Source organism: Eulemur rufifrons, chromosome 4, assembly GCF_041146395.1.
Source record: "Eulemur rufifrons isolate Redbay chromosome 4, OSU_ERuf_1, whole genome shotgun sequence".
NCBI lineage: Eukaryota > Metazoa > Chordata > Mammalia > Primates > Lemuridae > Eulemur > Eulemur rufifrons.
Window position 1 is genome coordinate 46,174,141 of NC_090986.1, and position 19,485 is coordinate 46,193,625.

The window sequence follows — 19,485 nt, forward strand, 5'->3', positions numbered from 1 at the left end:
ATATATCTCATTCACCCATTCTGCGCAAACTCCCAGGATTCTGGTATCTCTCTGTTTCTCTTCCTGATCCATATTCTCTCCTGGTACACCAATGGTCCACAGCTTTGTTAATTAATCACAAACCACACCTCAAGCTAAGTCCTCACTCCTGAGCTCCAGAGCTCATTTTTCAATCTCTCTGTAAGAGAACTACTGATATTTGTTATATTCTAATTTAAGTAATTATGTTCTCTAGCAAATTCATTCCAACTCCTAACATTTCCTATATTGGTTTCACCATCTACAGAGTAACTTATGCTAATAAACTGATGGCTGAAATAGATTTCTCCCTCTTCTTCACTCCCACTATCCAAATAACTTCCATATATGAAAAATCTTACTCTGAAATGCATTTGCAATTTTCCGATTTCTCTGTTTCCCCATTTTAATCTATCCTACATCATGCTAATAGCATCTTCATTTTATGTAAATTTAATCAGTGTCCTATTTAAAAACCTGAGAATTGTGTGAATAGAGTATCCCATTCATAGTGTAAAGTCCCAGTTCTTTGCAAGTCCCCCAAATTCCTCTTTAACAATCCTCTATTTTGTTCATTCAGCATATTTCTAGTTATACTCTTTCTCTATCCTCTCAAATTTTTCCCTACAAAATACATATGTATTACCCATACCACAATTCACTTTCTTACTACATTGTCCATTTCTACTCCTGACTTTAAATTTCTGGCCAAGCATTCATGTGAATGAAACAGCTATTCATAATTAAAACTTACATATAAATACAAAATGCTAATATTTGATTAGAAATTAAAACTTCTAAGAATCTTCCTAAACATGCAACTATCATGTAAATAGAGGGAAGATTGTAAATACCTTCTGTTTAGAATATTACAATAGATAAACTTCCTGTATCAATGACAATGCTGCTTATGGTATTTGAGTTGCCAATATAACACATGCATTTGTTGCTTTTGTATCCATGGTAAATTTATATTAATGATATATTTATTTAATACTTCAAAAGATCAAATACTTTTAAAACATGAACTGTAATTAGGTAAGTAAGCAAAATTATGTTTTACAGCTTTGCTCGCAAATGTAAGCCAGCCACCAACGGGCCTACATTGCCAACCTATCAACTGTTTGAGGTAAAGCTTTGTGAAGAAATAAGTGATAGAGATTGCAAAGATTTTTTATACTTCTGAGATTTAAGGGCAAGTTTGAAAATCATAAATAGCATAATTAATGTAAAAATAAATATTTTATTCAAAACAGTGAAAACTCATTTCTTTGCAGAATAACATAGATGATTTCATTATATAGTAGTATTCTTAACAAATGAGAAAACATGCTAAAATTACCTAAAATTCAAATTATATACACTTTTTTCTATTCTATTGAAAGTTATTCTGTCTTCAGTAGACTTGGTAAGATGAAACAAGATGTCAAAATCATGTGTAATAATTTAAGTCAAATGAATTTTAATTATAAGTGAAGAAAGTATCATGTATAAAAATCAGAATAGAATTTTTTGTATTTTTTCTTAGCATGCCATCCCAGTGTCTGAAAGAATGAATGAAGCTTTAAATAAACCATATTTAAAAATATTTTTTTATCCAAGATAAAATTACAAACAAAAATATATCCTAAGATTATAATTGTTCTCATAACTAATAAAATAATCATTCCACAAAATTTAGAAAATTCAAAATCAAACAAGCAGGTTGAAGAAAACACTCAAACTTTCACCACTAAACTATAACAACATTAATATCACCTGTATCATGTTCTAGTCTTGTTCGCCTGGTTTACAGATGTAGCTCATATTTAAGCAAGTAGGTTCTGAAGGGGACAAAAAAAGAGGGAAATTATTTTCACAACTGCCCTATGAACCTACCCCTTTTCCTTGCCCATTGAATAAAATCAAAGACAGACATCACGATTTTCCGATGACTTTTAGCTAATGAACGTCTCCGCAGGACCCCTGAGTCACAGAAATACCTTCATTTCCATAATTAACATGTCCAGTTTTGTCCAATACATATTAGGTGAATCCTGCAGAACTCCAGTGACTGCTTAGTAAGTAAATATTTCTCATGAGGTATTGAGAAGGAAAGAAAGTGCATAGTGTATTTACTTACTAAAAATTCACCATGTGAAGCCACTTAGCTAATCAACAGTCTTAAGCAAATTATTTTAGTTCCTTGGGAGATTTGGGAACACTGGGTTAATTTGGGGCATCAATTGATTAGTGTGGCCATCATATTAAATGATCTCCTGAGTTGCTGTTATAGTTTACAAAGAATCTCTCATGTGTAAATTTGTAAAACTTTGGCTTATTACTTCCAGAGTTCTACTTTAGGCAAGGAGACAGTGCGGTATGTGATTATGAGCATTGAGTTTGGAGGCAGATTGCCTGGAATTTTAATATACCCACTAGGAAAGCTATTCAAGCAAGAATCCTTATCATTCCTCACTTTTCTCATCTACAAAAGGGAATAATTGTACTATTCACTTCAATGAGTTATGAGTGTTAACTAACATATTTAATAGCTTAAAAACTTAAAGTATGAAATCCCAAGTTTATTATCATTGCATCCATCTCCAATGCTACAGAGTTGGCAGGAATTCAAGGCTTTTGCAATAGGCCAGGCCAATTGAAGTCAGAGTCTTTCTTATTTTTTAAGACCCAGAAATTAATATAAATGCCTGTCATGGAGTAGATAAGTTAAAGAGAAAAGGAAATTGTCATATTACTTGCCGATATTTTAACTATAAAGGATTTGTAACCAGTCCCAACATTTGGTCAATGTAAATTATAAACAGAGGAAAGACCACACCCATGTTACAGTGCATAATGCTCTGATTTATATATGATTTTAAAATTGAGTTCAAAATTAAAGAGTAGTGATTTTAAATTTATGAAATCCAAACAGCACTGTCATATTATCAGCATTTTTACTACAGGTAAACACATGTAGTAAAACCACTTTTAAAACCACTGATTAGATCATAATCTCTTTCTGTTGGATTACCATTGCTTAGAAACTTCGAACAAACATAACCTATGCTAATCTTGAAATCAAACCAATCCAAATAATTGTTTCTATGTTCTCTATATGGCTCAGAGGTGGGAAAAAATTGAATTTACTGAAAATGGAAAGTATATAAGAAAAGCTTTTAAATGCTCTCTTAATTTCCCTTTTTGGGATAGCCATGCGATGTTCGTTTTGCTTTCTCTAGTTATTTTATAAGGCATTTCATTATTGCAGAAATTGCAGCCATGGGAGCACCGATTAACTACAAATCACTGATGGCAAAGCTTTCAAGAAAGTTAAAGAAATTATATTATGATCATTGATACAAACTCAATATAGTTCAACGGCATTTTATTTAAGCCATACTGAGAGATAGCATAGCTTAATGATTAAGTGTTAATGCTGGAGCCAGACTGCCTGGCTTTGAAGCCCTTCTCAAGCACATACTATCTGTGTTAACTTGGAATATTCACTTAAATTCTCTGTGCTTGAGTTGCCACAAACGACAAACATGAATGGCCACACAGGTTTCTACTTTTTGAGAAATTATAAGAATAATGTGTATAATATGAGTTATCATTTTTATGCAATTCTGTCTTTGTATGGTACCAGGTCCAAGGGAATAAGATGCAAAAAGAAAAATTTCAATTCAATGCAAAAACTTTTGTATCAGTCAACTTCAGCTCCCTGATTTGGTAGAAAGTTTTCTTTGACAGGAGGAATGAGTATGTTTGAGATTTATAAGGACATTGAAGAGGGATTTGCACAATAGAAATCTTGCTGAAATACATATACATTTCTTTTAATATTCATATTCTATTATTCTCAAGGTGAGAATTTTCATAATGATAACTTCAGCTCTACCTAATAATATCCTAGATGAGACTCATAAAATTTAAACAGTATAACATTCTCAAGAATTCTACTTTCATATTTCTTGACTTCAGCAAAGTTTAAAACTCTAAACTTAATGCATTTTTCTCATTAAATCATGAATATTAAATTATTTTTATAAATCTTTCTGTAGATCTTTTTAGAATTTATTTTAAAAGATACAAAAAACTCTCTGGTTTTATTATGTATATTAACATAATAATATATAAGTTGAATTTATTTTATTAAAACTCAACTGTTAATTTTCTAATTTCAAGTGTATCTCTTTAAATACATAGGACATATACTAAGTGTTCCATTAAATGAACATGAAAAGTTAAAGAAATAATATGATCACTGATACAAGCCCAGTATGGTTCAGCTATATATTTTAATATGTAATATATATTCCAATTTTCTATGTACTTTATTCCTTGGTTTATAGGAATGGATTATAATCATTTTGTTTCTGTGTTGGTTAGCATGCTTTCATATTTCTTTGTCCTCTATCTTTTAAAATTCTATAAACAGCCAGTAATAAAACATTCAATATTCTTAGTACTAAAGTACAGAGATCTATTTTTAAATATTAGTTTGAATTTTGGAGTTTTGGTCAAAATTACTTTTATCATTCTTTCTTAACTAGGAAGTATTTTTTCATGATCTCTCCTTCACTTCTACATTGCACTTACACCCATTAGATCTTTCTTCTCATGATTATATCGTTTCTCCTCAACTGAATCTTTCCCTTTAATCCATAATAGGCTCAGAAAAATGCATTTATTAAAAAAAAAAAAAACCATTTTGAGCACCCACATTGTTCCAGGCTTTGACATAATTATCTAGGATATAGTCAAATAGATGGATTTTATCTACAAAAAATAAATAATAGCATAGTAAGTCTATGGTATGGAATTCTCTCTTTAATAACTGTTGGTCTCCAGAGTGTTTGTTCTACTTCTGTTTCACAATATTCACCATATACACTTTAAATTCTTACAATCAGACTGTAAACCCATCACTTGACTGAAAGTGTTCTTCAAGGATAATAATGACAAATCTATGGGTTTTTGTTAGTTCTCATTCTCCATGAACTTTCTTCATTTTTCAGTGCTGTTAATTAACCTCTCCTTAAATTTTTCCTATCCTTGCCTTCTCATGCGCTTGCCACCACACCCCGCTATTTTTTTGTTTGTATTTTTAGTTGTCCATATAATTTTTTCTATTTTTAGTAGAGAGGGGGTCTCGCTCTTGCTCAGGCTGGTCTCAAAGGCCTGCCCTCAAGCAATCCTCCCACCTCAGCCTCCCAGAGTGCTAGGATTACAGGCCTGAGCCACCACTCCCGGCATTTTTTTCCTAATAAATAATCAGAAAAATACAATAATTATTTAATGGCTTTATTATATGTGAAAATATACATTTATACTATTTTAAGAAATAATAAATAGCCATTTTCAGAATTGAAACTGGGATAAAAAATGTGAGATATGAAATTCTGTTTTTTCACAACTGTTCTTATTTCTTTTTACTGCATCTCATTTATAAAATATATAAATATTATTAATGTACCATGTATTTGTTTGATACCAATGTTCATATTTAGTACATTGCATGTAATAATGTATGTCATAATCTATAATAGTTAATGGTTCTTTTGTTTGCTGCATGGTAAATTAATGACATGTACTAAATTATAATATTATTTGTCAGACTTGAGGAATATTTATTATAAATTTATGTAACTACCAAGAGGACTATCCCTGTTTATTCTGATTATATTTTCATAAGGTAAATTTTTTCATTACTTTCCATTTTAGGATTTGTTAAGATAAATTTTTACAGCTTGTTTTTCATTTTTACCTGATTTTCTTTGACAATTATTATCATTTCTGCTGTTAAGAAAAGCTTTAAAATAGGTTAATATAAGAGAATATACTGTGCTATGATTTTTTAATGTTCGTTAGAAGCAACTAGTAAATTATTCAGCCCAGAAGGGAAATAGTCTAAATGCTTTTATTAAGCAATAAATGAATACAAAATTATAATTAAAATTTTACATGCTTCTGTGGAGACCATTTAGATCCTAAGATTGCAAAATTGTAATGTATTCTGTGTGGGGTAATGCTAACGCTATTTTTACTGCAAAATAATGTGGTTAACTTCTGCACTCACATCTTCTTTCTTTACTACACATACTTTTTACCCCAACTGTCTAGCTATTTCAGATTATGCATGCAACAAACTTTTCTGAAGTATCATTTATGCTTATAAGCATAAGGAAAAAAGACTATATAAATCTCAGTTGATAATAAAATATTTTTGTCCTGAAAAAAATTGATTTCTGTTAAGTTAGGGGATAAGCTTTTTTTCAATTTCCTGTAAGTATAAAATGAGCACTACATGACAAAACATATGTACATTCTTACAGATCAAAATAGATTCTTACAGCCAATTTTCTTCAGGATATCCTAGCAGGGAAGACAGAGATACTATCTTCCATTAACATTTTCTTTTTCTAGCAAGGTTGTAGAGGATCATTATTTATATGCTTTCATCAAGCACTGGAAATCACTTCTCAAAAAAATTATGTGATAAAGTGTCCTAAACACTTTATAGCAATGAAAAGAAACAGATTTGACTACATAGGTGTGCTATCATCTAATGATTTAATTTGCAGTGATACCATTTTTCTTGTGGGCTGGCAAGAACATATGGCTTTCATAAAGATTGTGCCCAGCCATTTTCAATGACTTCTACTAGACACCTAAAAGAACCTTGGCAAATACCAATGTGGAACAATTTATCAAGGAGGTGGAAGAGAGAGATTTAGGCTCTCCCAAGAAGTAAATGTACCTAATATTAATAATTATAAAAATAAACATGACTACTCTAATAATTTATACATACATAGTATTATGCAGTTTACAATTCAATTAACATAGTTGAGAGTAATTAGTTACTTTTCTGTTAAACCCACAAATACAAGTAGTACTGTCAAGCTGACTGGTTTATTTTCCCTGGAAGTGATATTTGTAAATGATTTCTACATGCACTTTTCTCCTATATTTGTTGATAATATATACCACATATTTAACTTTTGACCAATATACATCCAGTATGAGAAGCATATCAAATTATTACAAAGTTTAAAGAATTCCCTCCAAAAAATCTCATAAGCTTTGTAATAACATTACAAACTTTAAAAATTATTTTTTCTTGAAAACAAACCAGAAAGAGGTTTATAAACTAAATGTGGTTGTGGAATTCATTTTCAAAGTGAAGAATTGATGTCTTAGAATTATTAAGTACCTTTTACCTGGGAAATCATGACTAAGGAGTATCAGATTTGGGACATTATCCCTTTTTATTAAAAAGTCATTGCTCTTTTCACTATAATGTCTAACTCTTCTTAACTACTTTTTTTTTTCAGATACCAGTGTTTGCTATCTTTTTTTTTTTATTTCAGCTTATTATGGGGGTACAAAAGTTCAGGCTATATATATTGCCCATGCTATTTAGCAACTATGTAAAGGAACATTTTTGTGTGAGACCATTTCCAGTCATAGAATCTTGTATTTTTTAGGGACTTAAAATGACAAAATTATCTTTTTTCTTATATTACGATCTTGAAAGATGATCATTGGATATTTCTGACACTACATATAGTTTTGGGATTATTACAAAATGTTTCTTTTTATGAATACTGTTCTAAAATTAATACTTTAATATTTTATAAAAATATAATCATTATTAATAAGATAGCCACTACTTAATAGGTGGTAAATAATTAATAAGGAAAATTAGCAGCCATTCACTTTAGTTTGGCATATTTGGATCTAGGTAGTTTTTCTTTTGGTAAGCAAAACTCAGAAAAAGTTATATATATATATGATAAGAAATCATATGTGGCACTTACTAACTACCTTCCTGTATGCTGCTAGTATTAAAGAAGAAAATGATACATAACTTAAATACTTAAAAATTATATTCTATGTTCATTTTCTAAGAGCTGATGACAAAATGGACAAGAAACAGGAAACATTGATAAATTTGTGTACATTAACGTCTCTTTTAACACTTATATTCTTTTTTATCTGAATATTAAACAACTATATTTAATATATATAAAAATAAAGCATATACTCATATATATTGCTATATATAGTGAATTATACGTATATATCATGATTAAAATGAAGATTTTGTATAATGATCTCTTCATATTTGATTTTTTCTGCTGTTGTTTGGAAAATGCCCTTGAGAAGGATACAAATGTGTGCAAATAAACAATACAGAGTTTGTTTGAAAATATCTGTTTACTTTTGTTTTATTAATTTCCATTTCTGAGTCAATAAGAAAAATGCAAGTATCTTAGAGAAAAATTCAACTAACACTATATCTTCTAATCTGGCATCCTTTTCTGGTTTTGAAGATTCAGAGACCCTTTATAGAAATTAGAGAATGGTAGAGCTTTACCCTTTAAAAGATATGAAGGGAGTAAAATATTAATCTTCATGGATTTTAAGAGGTAATAAATGGAATAGTAATTGATTTTCCCTGAGTTTTAAGAAAATTACAAGAAGATTTTACTTTGAAATTAGGACAATTTCTCATAGAGCTATGTAGCCATGATAGGGGCTTCCTCATAGGGTTGTGGGTTTCCCATCACTGAAATTAATCATTGGGTGAGCAGAACACAGAAAAAGTGCATGGAATGTGAATTACGTTAAGTGATTTGAAAAATTGTTTTCAATTTGAGATTATGTTAGATAGTAGAAATTACTATTTTACATTCTGGCTAAATAATGACATGAGAATTGGGCCAGACGACATCAATATTTCTTTAGTTTCTCCTGAATCCATTATTCTATTATAAATATATCCTTGTCTTGAGAATTATTTCAGAGAGAATAAAAAGGTAGATATTTCCCAAGTCAAATCCCTCCTTGGTTTTCTTTATTCCACTTTCATTCTCACTCCTTCAACTCCATTAAGTCACTCCTTTTTCCTCTTTTCATAAAATGTATTTATTTCTCTAATAGCATCGTACTGTCCTCCTTACTAGAAAGTGAGATGCTTAGGGACAGAACCTTTTTTTTTTTTTAATCTCTATATTCCTAGTATTAGGTACACACGAGGCAGAGAGCAAGAACTCAATACAATTTTATTGCTTAAATGACTGAATAATCAGGAAAAAACTAGGGAAAATATAGTAATGTGAAGGCAGACTATCGAGCTAGCAAAAGGAGGCTGAAGCGAAGGGTCGGGTCAGCTGCAGAATAGTAAGGGCTACTACTTACATAATGCCAGCTATGATACAGGCACTTCTCTAAGCATACCAAATTTAATTTAGTTTTCATACTTAATCTTCATAAGAGTGCTTTAAAATGTATACTATTTTTTTCTTCATTTAAAAATAGGAAGGCTAACTCCCTAAAGTTCATCCAGTGAGTAGCTGCTTTGGGATCTAAATCGTGGTCAGCTCTCCAAATTAAATCACCTATAATCACCATGACATATTGTAGAACCCAAAAATATAGAGTCGTAAACAAGATCCAGGTGAGCACTCAAGAATAAGGGTGCATCCATGTTGTATATGTCAAAGTAAGGCATTAAGTTCAAAATAGATGGGCTGAGGAGAACTAGAAGGAAATTAACCAAAGGATACATAGTCTAGGTAGTAATGGGAGGCGTCATAGACTTAAGGACAAGAGACTGAATGTCCAATCCCAACCTTGTCTTGATTATCAGTGTGAGGACATATGAGCTCCTCAGAGCTTCAGCATTCTTATCTGTAAAATAACAAGGTGTGACTATCTCATAATGAGTTTCCATTTGCTCTGAAATTCTAAGGTCATGTCCAAGAGTTTAGTCAGCAACTTTGACACAAGGATTAAAAATTTAGGCAAGGAAAATAATGAAAAGCCCAGGAAAATTGGTTTTAAAACCTAGAAAGTTTAGAATCTTGACAGCAATATGTCAATGTAGCAACTTTAATGTAATTATTATAAGAAATCTTTGATAACTGAAGAGAGGTGCCTCTCCCCACTCTGCCTTTTTAGAAAGTTTAAATTCTAAAACCAATAGAGAAAAATATATAAAAGGAAGTTGATCCTGAGAATGGAAGATTTTTTCTTATCAAAAGGAAGCTTGATGGAGGGAAAATAAAAATCAAAGAGAACTTCAGAACTCCAAAGTATGTAAATAAAACAATAATAAACAAATGATATATGGGCAAATGTGATAGATCCGGTAACATCAGCTACCAGCTTCTAATGTCCAGTTTATTTCAAGCGGTTTTTCAAAACGACATTGCTGGTTCCCAAAAGACCTAGTGTGACTTACAAAGACATAACATTATGGGAATATGCTCTCAATTAGATGAAGGGATAAAAGGAAATAAAAAAGAAATGCTGGTATAGTGATATTAAATGAAACTATTATCAGAGCTGTCTGAAAAAGAAATCAAACTATAAAAGTCTATAGCCTTCCTACCAGATAGATTTCAATTTGACTCTAAGTTTCTAGAGGCCAAATAAAAAGAGAAATCTGATCAATTTCATAATTTACAACATCTGTGATAAAAGCAAACCAATTTACTCAGGAGAAGTGCAATTATTCCTGCTACTAAAACCTGAAAGAAATGTCTCCCAAGGGTCATCATAAAGAGGACACTATAAAACGTAATGAAATATGCCTTGAACAATATCTTTATGATAGACACTACTAAGAGTTTCACAGAGCTGTTTTTTTTATGATTTCCCTTACTATATAGTGACAGCTTGGCTATACAATTCTGTGTGTAGTTTAATAGAGGCATAGATAGACAAAAGTCTTTCAAAGATCTCTCAAAAGCATCTCTATTTTAGAGAAATTTGGTGGCACCAAATCTTAGAATACTTAATTTGTTAATCCAGTAAATAGTTATTGGATATCTGTAATTTACACAGTACTGTATTAAGCCCAGAGGAAACACAGTGAACAAAATAATTTCCAAGAACAAACAAAAAGCCAAAAACTTTCAGCTAATGGATGATGTTAATTAATATAGTTAAGTTATATTATTTACAAATTATATCATTATTATAAAATGAATGCTACTATATGGCAGATGCCCCAAAAGAAAGTTAAAGTTACACCTTCTTCTGAAAGCTGAGGGCACTTAAGCTCCAAGGATATATTAATACTAACAATATAGGTCAGATTTCTCCTCAGAAAATAAGTTTGAATCTGCTCTAGCATACAGATTAATGGTCACTTGAGGAATGTTCTACTGTTTTAGCATAGTCACGATACCTTCTTTGAAACAGTCCTAACCTCACTCTACTTCAGGTTTTACCCTAAAATTTGTGTCCTATTGATATTTCTGCCACAAAGGTGGCTTTACAACCATGATCTGAGTAGCCTTTGTCATGTCTTCTTTGGAACTATCTCAGGACACATAAGGAGATGGAGCAAAGAGAAGGCCAAATAGTGTATCTCTGTATTCTCTAGCAGGACATCATCCACGGAGGCCGTTCTGTTTAAAATGTAAGAAAGTGATTGACAAGTAGTTTTAAAAATATGATTGAAGAACACTCTACTACTCTGCTATTTCTACATTCTTCTTTGTCTCTACAAAGATCATCAATTCATGTATTCAATAAATATGTGCTGTTCCCCTGCTATTTTCCAGGCTCTATGCCAGATCTAGATAAAAAATGTTATATAAGTCAAGGTTTAACAGTTTACAATTTGTGATAAGACCCCTAAGTGCACCAAAGATTAGGCTGCAGTTTGGTCACTGCTGTGGCAGGGATATACACACCATGCATTGTGAAGGTTTCCTGGAGGGGTAGGCAGATCAAATGAGGCTGAATAGAAGGCTTGAGAAGCCCATGTACAACAGGTATCTCTTGAATTAAATCTTGAAATATGGCAGAAATGAAGAAAACAAGGCGTATAAAATCCATTTTTCTCAACTGAGAAAAAAAAAAGGAGGGCATGTCAAACAGCTTGGAAAATTGAAAAAAGAGGAAGTAGTTTTGGAAACTGACATGCAAATCAGGGAAGAAAATGAATAATTAGAACTAGAAGAGGTCAGATTATAATACTAGTGTGCTTAAATGAAAAATTTGAAACAAAGACAAGGGGAGACTATAAAACAAAACAAAACAAAACAAAACAAAACAAAAACTTCAGAAGAACACTATGAGCATATTTATGCTTTAGAAATATCATTCTGGCATCAATATAGAGGATGCAATTGAGAAGCTAAGAATAGCATCAGGCAGAGTAATTAGGAGGTTATGGCGGCAATCTGGAAGAAAACAAATGGGAAACTGAATTAAGCCAAAGAAATTGTCATGAAAGGAGGGAGGTACGAGACATAATAAGAGGGTGGAACATGTGGGATTTTGTGATTTCTATGGCCTATCTGTCCTGTTTTTTTGCCTTTTGAATAAGCAATGATGTATCTTAAAGTGTTACTTTTCTCTGTATAATTTTATTGCCATTTTCTGATTCATACATACATATATAAATATATATATTTGAGCTTTTAAAAATGTTAAAAGTTACTCTTTTCATAGTCACCAAATATAGCAGTACACTTGAAACTTGAACATTTAATCACTTAGTACATTCTGCCTGCATAACAAAGCTCAACATTATAATCCTCCAGTTATTACAAGATCTGTGCTGTCTGGGATACATTTACATTTCAATTACAGTTACATTGCTTTCATCTTAACAGCTTCTAGTTTCTGAAGGAATGAGTCTCAAGGATTATGTTATAATGAGAACAAAGGTTATTGACTACTTTTCTTTTTTCTTTCTAAGATGCTTTACTAGCTAAATAAAAGTGAAGCCGAATTTATGTCAAGATGTTTTTTCCCTGCAGGAAAACATAATGGAAGTTATCAGAAATCAAGAGTTTTTACTCCTTCCAGCTGAGGAGCTCCATAAACTACTGGCCAGTGATGATGTAAATGTTCCTGATGAAGAAACCATTTTCCATGCATTGATGATGTGGGTCAAGTATGACATGCAGAGGAGATGCAATGACCTGAGTATGCTTCTTGCCTTTATAAGATTGCCACTGCTTCCCCCACAGGTAATTCTGCGTGATGCTCTTTTAATACATACGACCTAATGAAAACTCTGATATTAAAAGTCAACCACAAAACACATTTTAATTCTTTATTCCCATTTAAAAGCTTTAATCAATTACCCTTTTTAAGATAAATTTGACGGTGGAAAATGACGGGTGATAGATCTTGGATCTGAATCCTATCTCCACCACCTACTGACTCATGATCTCTTGCATGACTATGATAATATCACTTAATTTCTCTAATATTCAATTTCCTTATCTGTAAAATATAATCATACTGCTCCACAAAAGTTTTGTGGAAATCAGTCAGACGATATATGTAAAACACCTAATCATAATACATTGCCCATGTATCATCTATCTAAATTTGACCTAAGATGCAATAATGTGATCATTCTTTGAAGATAATACATATTGTATGGCATTTTTAAGGCCCAACATGTTCCTGAATGGTAGAGTTATGAGGTAATAGTACTGAAATTATAGAATCTTTGATAGTTGAAGTTAAGGAGACTGTAGACACCAAGTAAGTCAACCATCCCATTTTATTAATGAGTTAAGTAGGGCACAAGAAAATTGATAAGAACATTAAGTTCACTCAACTTATTAGAGGAAGAGTAGCTAGTTCCCTGATTCTGAGTCTTGTATCTTTAAACTAACTTGAGGTGTTGCAAAATTAACTATGCTCAGCACTGTTAATCCAGGGTCCCTGGATTCTCAGGCTATTCAAAAATATAATTGAAGGTGGAACTTACCTCTGAATTAATAGATATAATTTTGTGTGTATATATTTTGTGTGAGGGAGTAGAGATGGGAGGCCTACATCATTCATCAGATTTTTCATTTGGGTCCAAGCTACCGTCAAAATTTTTACTAATCCACGTATAAATGGGAAAGTAAGACAGAGAATCAACACATCAAGAAAGAATGGTAGGCAAGTATGCAGTGGTAATAACAGGTGTGGAAGTGAGATTTATGGTCATATATTAAGACTGGAAAGTTAAAAACACATCATCATACCAAAAATGAGAAAAAAAAAAGAAGCTTTATATATAAGGTAATAATTGTGCTTCCTTTGGCTGCTGACATGATTAAAGGAGTAAAAATTGAAGGAAAGAATTTATGAATATTTTGCCTAACAAACTAAATGAGCTTATCATAACACCAGGTTTTTACAAAGAAAAGGAAACGTGTATTTAGATATCTGGATAAAGAATAAATTGTGATGCAAAGTAGTAGATTTTTGCAAATCTCCTACCCTGGGATCTGACGCCAGATATTTTAGAGTCTGAGAGTCCTCTCTCAGGGCAGAAATAGTCAATGATCACTATTAGCCAATGATAACTAGTTACTAGCCATTGACAGATGCTGTGACAATGTCCCTTCAGTGTTTGTTGAAATGTGGGGAATGTAGAGTTTTGGTGCTAAAAAATTATCAGAAATAGTAGGAAACATATCGGAAGAGGCCAAGCATGTGACCAGGGCTCCTTCTTCTCAGCATATGTCTTTACTTCATGCCCTCTTTCCACACTCTTAGGCCATAAGGTATGGGGATACACTCCTACCTGTACATGTCATTAAATTGTTAATTTGGAATGGAGAGTAACTTTCTATTGGCTTAGTCATTCCTTAGGCTACACATTACAATGGGATTTATTTCTTATTGGTTAAGCCAATATACCTTGGCTAGTGAAGCAATATTTATTAACATTAGCACATAAAATATTTTTTTTTGTTTTAGTGTAATTAAGTAGAAAAAGGCTTTTAAGTTAACATTTATCACAGTGTCCAATAGACATAAATGTAGCATATATCTATTCTCCATTCTTCACCTTACAAATTGAGGATATTACACACATATCTTTACATATACTTTCAAATAACAGATATGCAGGAAGAAAAAGAAAAAAAATATTTTCTTTTCATAAAATGTCTTTGGATATAGGAGAGACTATCACTTCCATAATTAATATTAATAAATTGAGTGCATTGTAAGAATTTTACACAGAATATTTCTAATCATAAAAACACAGCTGCAAGGTAGGATTATTAATTACACTGTACAGAGTAACAGACTCAAAGAGGTTAAGTGATTTTTTTACAGGTCATAGAGCTAGTGGAAAATCCAGTTTTTTTTAAATCTGAGGTTCCTGTAGATACGAACATACACAGAGATATTACTATGTAATGAATGTTGTTTCCATGTTTGCTCTCCAACCTGGAAGATCATAAAAATATCTTGAATCCAGAAATTTTGGAGGTTCCTATAAAGACACTAGGGATGGAAGAACAGTTATAGAATAGGAAATAACAGATATTTGTTTTTTTCTTTAGTTACCAATCAATTTTATCTCATTTAATCTCTACAATATCTCTATGTAGTAGATATTGTTATTCCCATTGACAAAGAGTAAATTGGAAATCAGCATCATTACCCTCTTCTTATTAAGTTCTAGAAATCAGATTTTATTCCAGTTGTATCTGACACTTAATGTGGTTCTTCTTCCACTAAAGGAAAATGAGTGCAATGTTTATTTATAGTTGGCTTTATATTTCCCTCAATGTCCAATCAGAGTCAATGAAAAGTTTAATTGAATTTGGCATTTACAACCTTGCACATGGACTTTTAAAGCTGCTAAACATCTTAGGGTATATCTTGATATCCACAGTAGAAAAAACAACATAGATACTAAACATTTCAATTTTTCTGGTTATACCTCAAACAGAAATCTACATTACTTAAACCACAAATTATACATTACTTAAACCACAAAGCCTCCTAAATTTATTGAAATTAGAAGAAAATATTTCCTGAAAAATTAAGTAATATTTAGGAATCTATAACCATTTCCTTGAAGTTTATAATCACATAATTGTTATTTACTGAGCCTATTAACTTTCATTATAAACTTCATCTTAATAAACATATACCCATGTCATTTATTTCTCTAATACTGTTTTTAAATATATATATAGTATCATTATCGGTAAATAATATCACCCTGTTTATATTTTAAACTATGAATTACATCTTATAACTATATGTCTATATAAATATTTAATCATATTTTCAACAGACATAATGTTTTTATTAATTTAGTACTTAAATATGCTGATATAATGCTATGTGTTTTCTGCATATTTTTTCATTAAATGTTTCACTATATGTCTTCTGTGTTTTGGATATTTTGTTTATACCTAAGAAAACTGAGACTTAATTAAAGTACCCAAAATAAAATATTGTAGAAAAGGGATTAAAGAGAATACTACATGTAAAATATTTAATATTTATTTCAAAATGCATTTAAATTTGATCTGAAAACCCATCAGTTTTCCCATCAATTTCATGCATACTCTTTATTTCTTTTATTATAAATGAATTATACAACAATAATCTAAAAGTACTAATGTGATTCTTTAAAATATTCTTGGTATACTTCTTCGGATTCCTGTTTTTCACTAAAGTAAATCTGTCTGTATTTGGCATGGAATAATGATTTAATAAATATTAATAGATTTTAAAGAATTAAATTTAATTATTAATTTTAAAGAAAATTATTTTCTTCTGAAGAACATTTAAAAACTGTCAAGTTTCAACTGTTGATATGTAGAATCTATATAGAATTCAGGAAAATCAGCAAGAAAAAAATCAAACAGCCCCAATAAAAACTGGGCAAAGGACATGAACAGAAACTTTTCAAAAGAAGACAGACCAATGGCCAACAAACATGAAAAAAATCCTCAATATCTCTAAGCATCAGGGAAATGCAAATCAAAACCGCAATAAGATATCACTTAACTCCAGTGAGAATGGTTTTTGTCAAAAGGTACTCAAACAACAAATGTTGGTGTGGATACAAAGAGATAAGAAGACTTATACACTGCTGGTGGGACTGCAAATTAGTACAACCTCTAAGGAAAGTAATATGGAGATGCCTCAAAGAAATAAAGTAGAACTACCATTTGATCCAGCAATCCCACTACTGGGTATTTACCCAAAGGAAAAAAAAAAGCCATTTTATTAAAAAGACGTCTGCGCTTGAATGTTTATAGCAGCACAATTCACAATTGCAAAGATGTGGAAACAACCCAGGTACTCATCAATACATAACTGGATTAATAAAATGTGGTATATGTATACCATGGTGTACTACTCAGCCATAAAAAATGATGAACTACCTATTGTATTAACCTAGGTGGAACTGGAGCCCATTCTTCTAAGTGAAGTATCACAACAATGGAAAAACAAGTACCACATGTACTCACTATCAAATTGGTACTAATCAATCAACACTTATGTGCACATATGGAAGTAACATTCATCAGGTGTCAGACAGGTGGGAGAGGGGATGGGTATATTCGCACCCAGTAGATGCTGTGTACGCTGTCTGGGGGATGGGCACGCTTGTAGCTCTGACTTGGGTGGTACAAAGGCAATATATGTAACGAAAGCGTTTGTATCCCTGTAATATTCTGAAATTAAAAAAAAGAAAAATAGTCATTTAAAAGAAGCATTACATAAATGATTTTTTCTGGTGCAGTTTAAAGGACATGACTACATATACCTTTCTTATTCTCATGGTGTGACAAAACTGCAATAACTAACTTAGATCATGATTGTAGGCAAGGGAGAGTTAATCTCTGATAAGCAGAAAGTAAAATTAGAAGACGAGATTTAATGAAAGTTAATATTTTCATTATATTTTAAATTATCATGTATTATACTATGGAAATGTATGATCAGCAAATCTATATTTAAAGTTCTATATTATTTTTTTAAAATACTTAAAATACTTTTTACATTAAAAACATATTTGATAGACTCTCTTAAGAATGCCTTTAATTATTTTTATTGTCCCCTGGGTTTTAATAAATGATGTTCTGAGGTTATATACTCCTACTGTAATAGTTTTGTGAAATTCATATACCTTATAATTCCATAGTTTATCTCTTGCTTTTTTTCTTTTGGTACTTCAAGTAGGCTGGAATTATTTATTGTTCAACTCTTGGGCAGGCTAAGTACATGTTAAATACATGTATAAGGATTAAACGTGATCTTTTAAGTCAAAATATCCCATGTTTCCCTAAGAATAAAGTGACAAATGCTTATGGTGAAATTATAAATTACTAAACAATAAAAACACTCTGCGTTTGCATTATTCAACCTTCTTAACACCTCTGCATTGGTCTCTGAAATGTTTTCAATGATTTACTCTAGATTAGTATGAATATTTCCCCAGCACTTTGTCCCTGGACAAATATCATTTGAAGGTATTCACCAAAATAGTGTTTCACATTAAAAAAAAAATGTATAAACCTATATAAACTCATCATGCCATATCCCTATTTTGGAATTTCACAATGCAGATTGTGACAGAATTGTCTCCCAAGTATCTTAATACAAATAATCCCTTAACTCTAACTCATGAAATCCCTTACTTTTCTGATGAACACTTATTCCAAATAACTTCTATTAAAGACCCACAAAAAGGTTGATATGCAGAAACACTAGGGAATCAATATCCTAGGTGATTATATTTTTTAAAGTTTTGGAATTTTTATGGTTAAAGTTAATACACCATGGATTTTTATTTAGAATAAATTATCCTAAATTAAGTGTATTTTAGGTATTTTTATATTTAAAGAAATTAGCTTTCTTCCATTTCTGAGTCTGTCTACCACAAAATAGCATGCAAAATTGGCTTTGCTGAGCTGGAAAAGAAGATATTCAGTGAATTCAATAAAGTGACCTATAAAGACCAGGAAATAGAATCATAAATAATAATGAATGTGTTATTCTCGATTCAGTCAGCTGTGAGGTTTTTCCAAACCATTAAACAACTTCTCAATTTGCTACAATTCAGCTTAAGTACTGTACTCTTTTCAAAAGAAGGCTAAGAGATGGCAAATATGAGGTAAGAATTTAGAAGTGATGAATATTTAATCACAATGAACACCTGAAATCTGGTTTCAGTGAATAATCACATATAATATTCATCTCTTATAAAAATAAAAGATGGAATTTTACCTTGACCATTAGATTTCACTTTGTGCTAATAGACATTCACCCTAATATACATTATTCTCAGCATATTCTAAAATATGCATAAAACTGGGCAGATAAATAAGTTATGCCTGAAATATAAAGATCTATTTAGACAGTAAGTGCCAGGGTCATCAATCGATCGTGTTTTTTAGGGAAGTAGAATGACATTTTGTCCTTATTTCATGTCCAGAAACAATGATAAAAGTTTTCTCTGTAAATAAAGTTTTTCTCAACAGCTATTACTTTCTTGTTCCTGGTGTCACAAAACATTTTACTTTTTCTTGAATGTGCATTTTTAAAATGTTTTAAATCTCATCTCTGTGTATGTTATCATTGCTTTTAAATTAAGCCTTATCATTTTTTTCAATGAACTGCATGTTCGTTGCCTAACTCTAAGACATCTTTCCCCACTTGTATTCATTCTTCACAATCTCT

At 31.2% G+C, this 19,485-nt stretch overlaps 1 protein-coding gene across 2 annotated transcripts in view; it reads left to right on the forward strand.

Annotated features, from left to right (window-relative positions):
* KLHL1 (kelch like family member 1) overlaps positions 1-19,485 on the forward strand; it is a 308,649-nt gene that overhangs the window by 161,068 nt on the left and 128,096 nt on the right. For both annotated transcript variants that reach the window (XM_069467168.1, XM_069467170.1), the window contains one exon: positions 12,792-13,004. In XM_069467168.1, the coding sequence (XP_069323269.1) occupies positions 12,792-13,004 (213 nt within the window). The remainder of the gene's footprint in view (positions 1-12,791; positions 13,005-19,485) is intronic.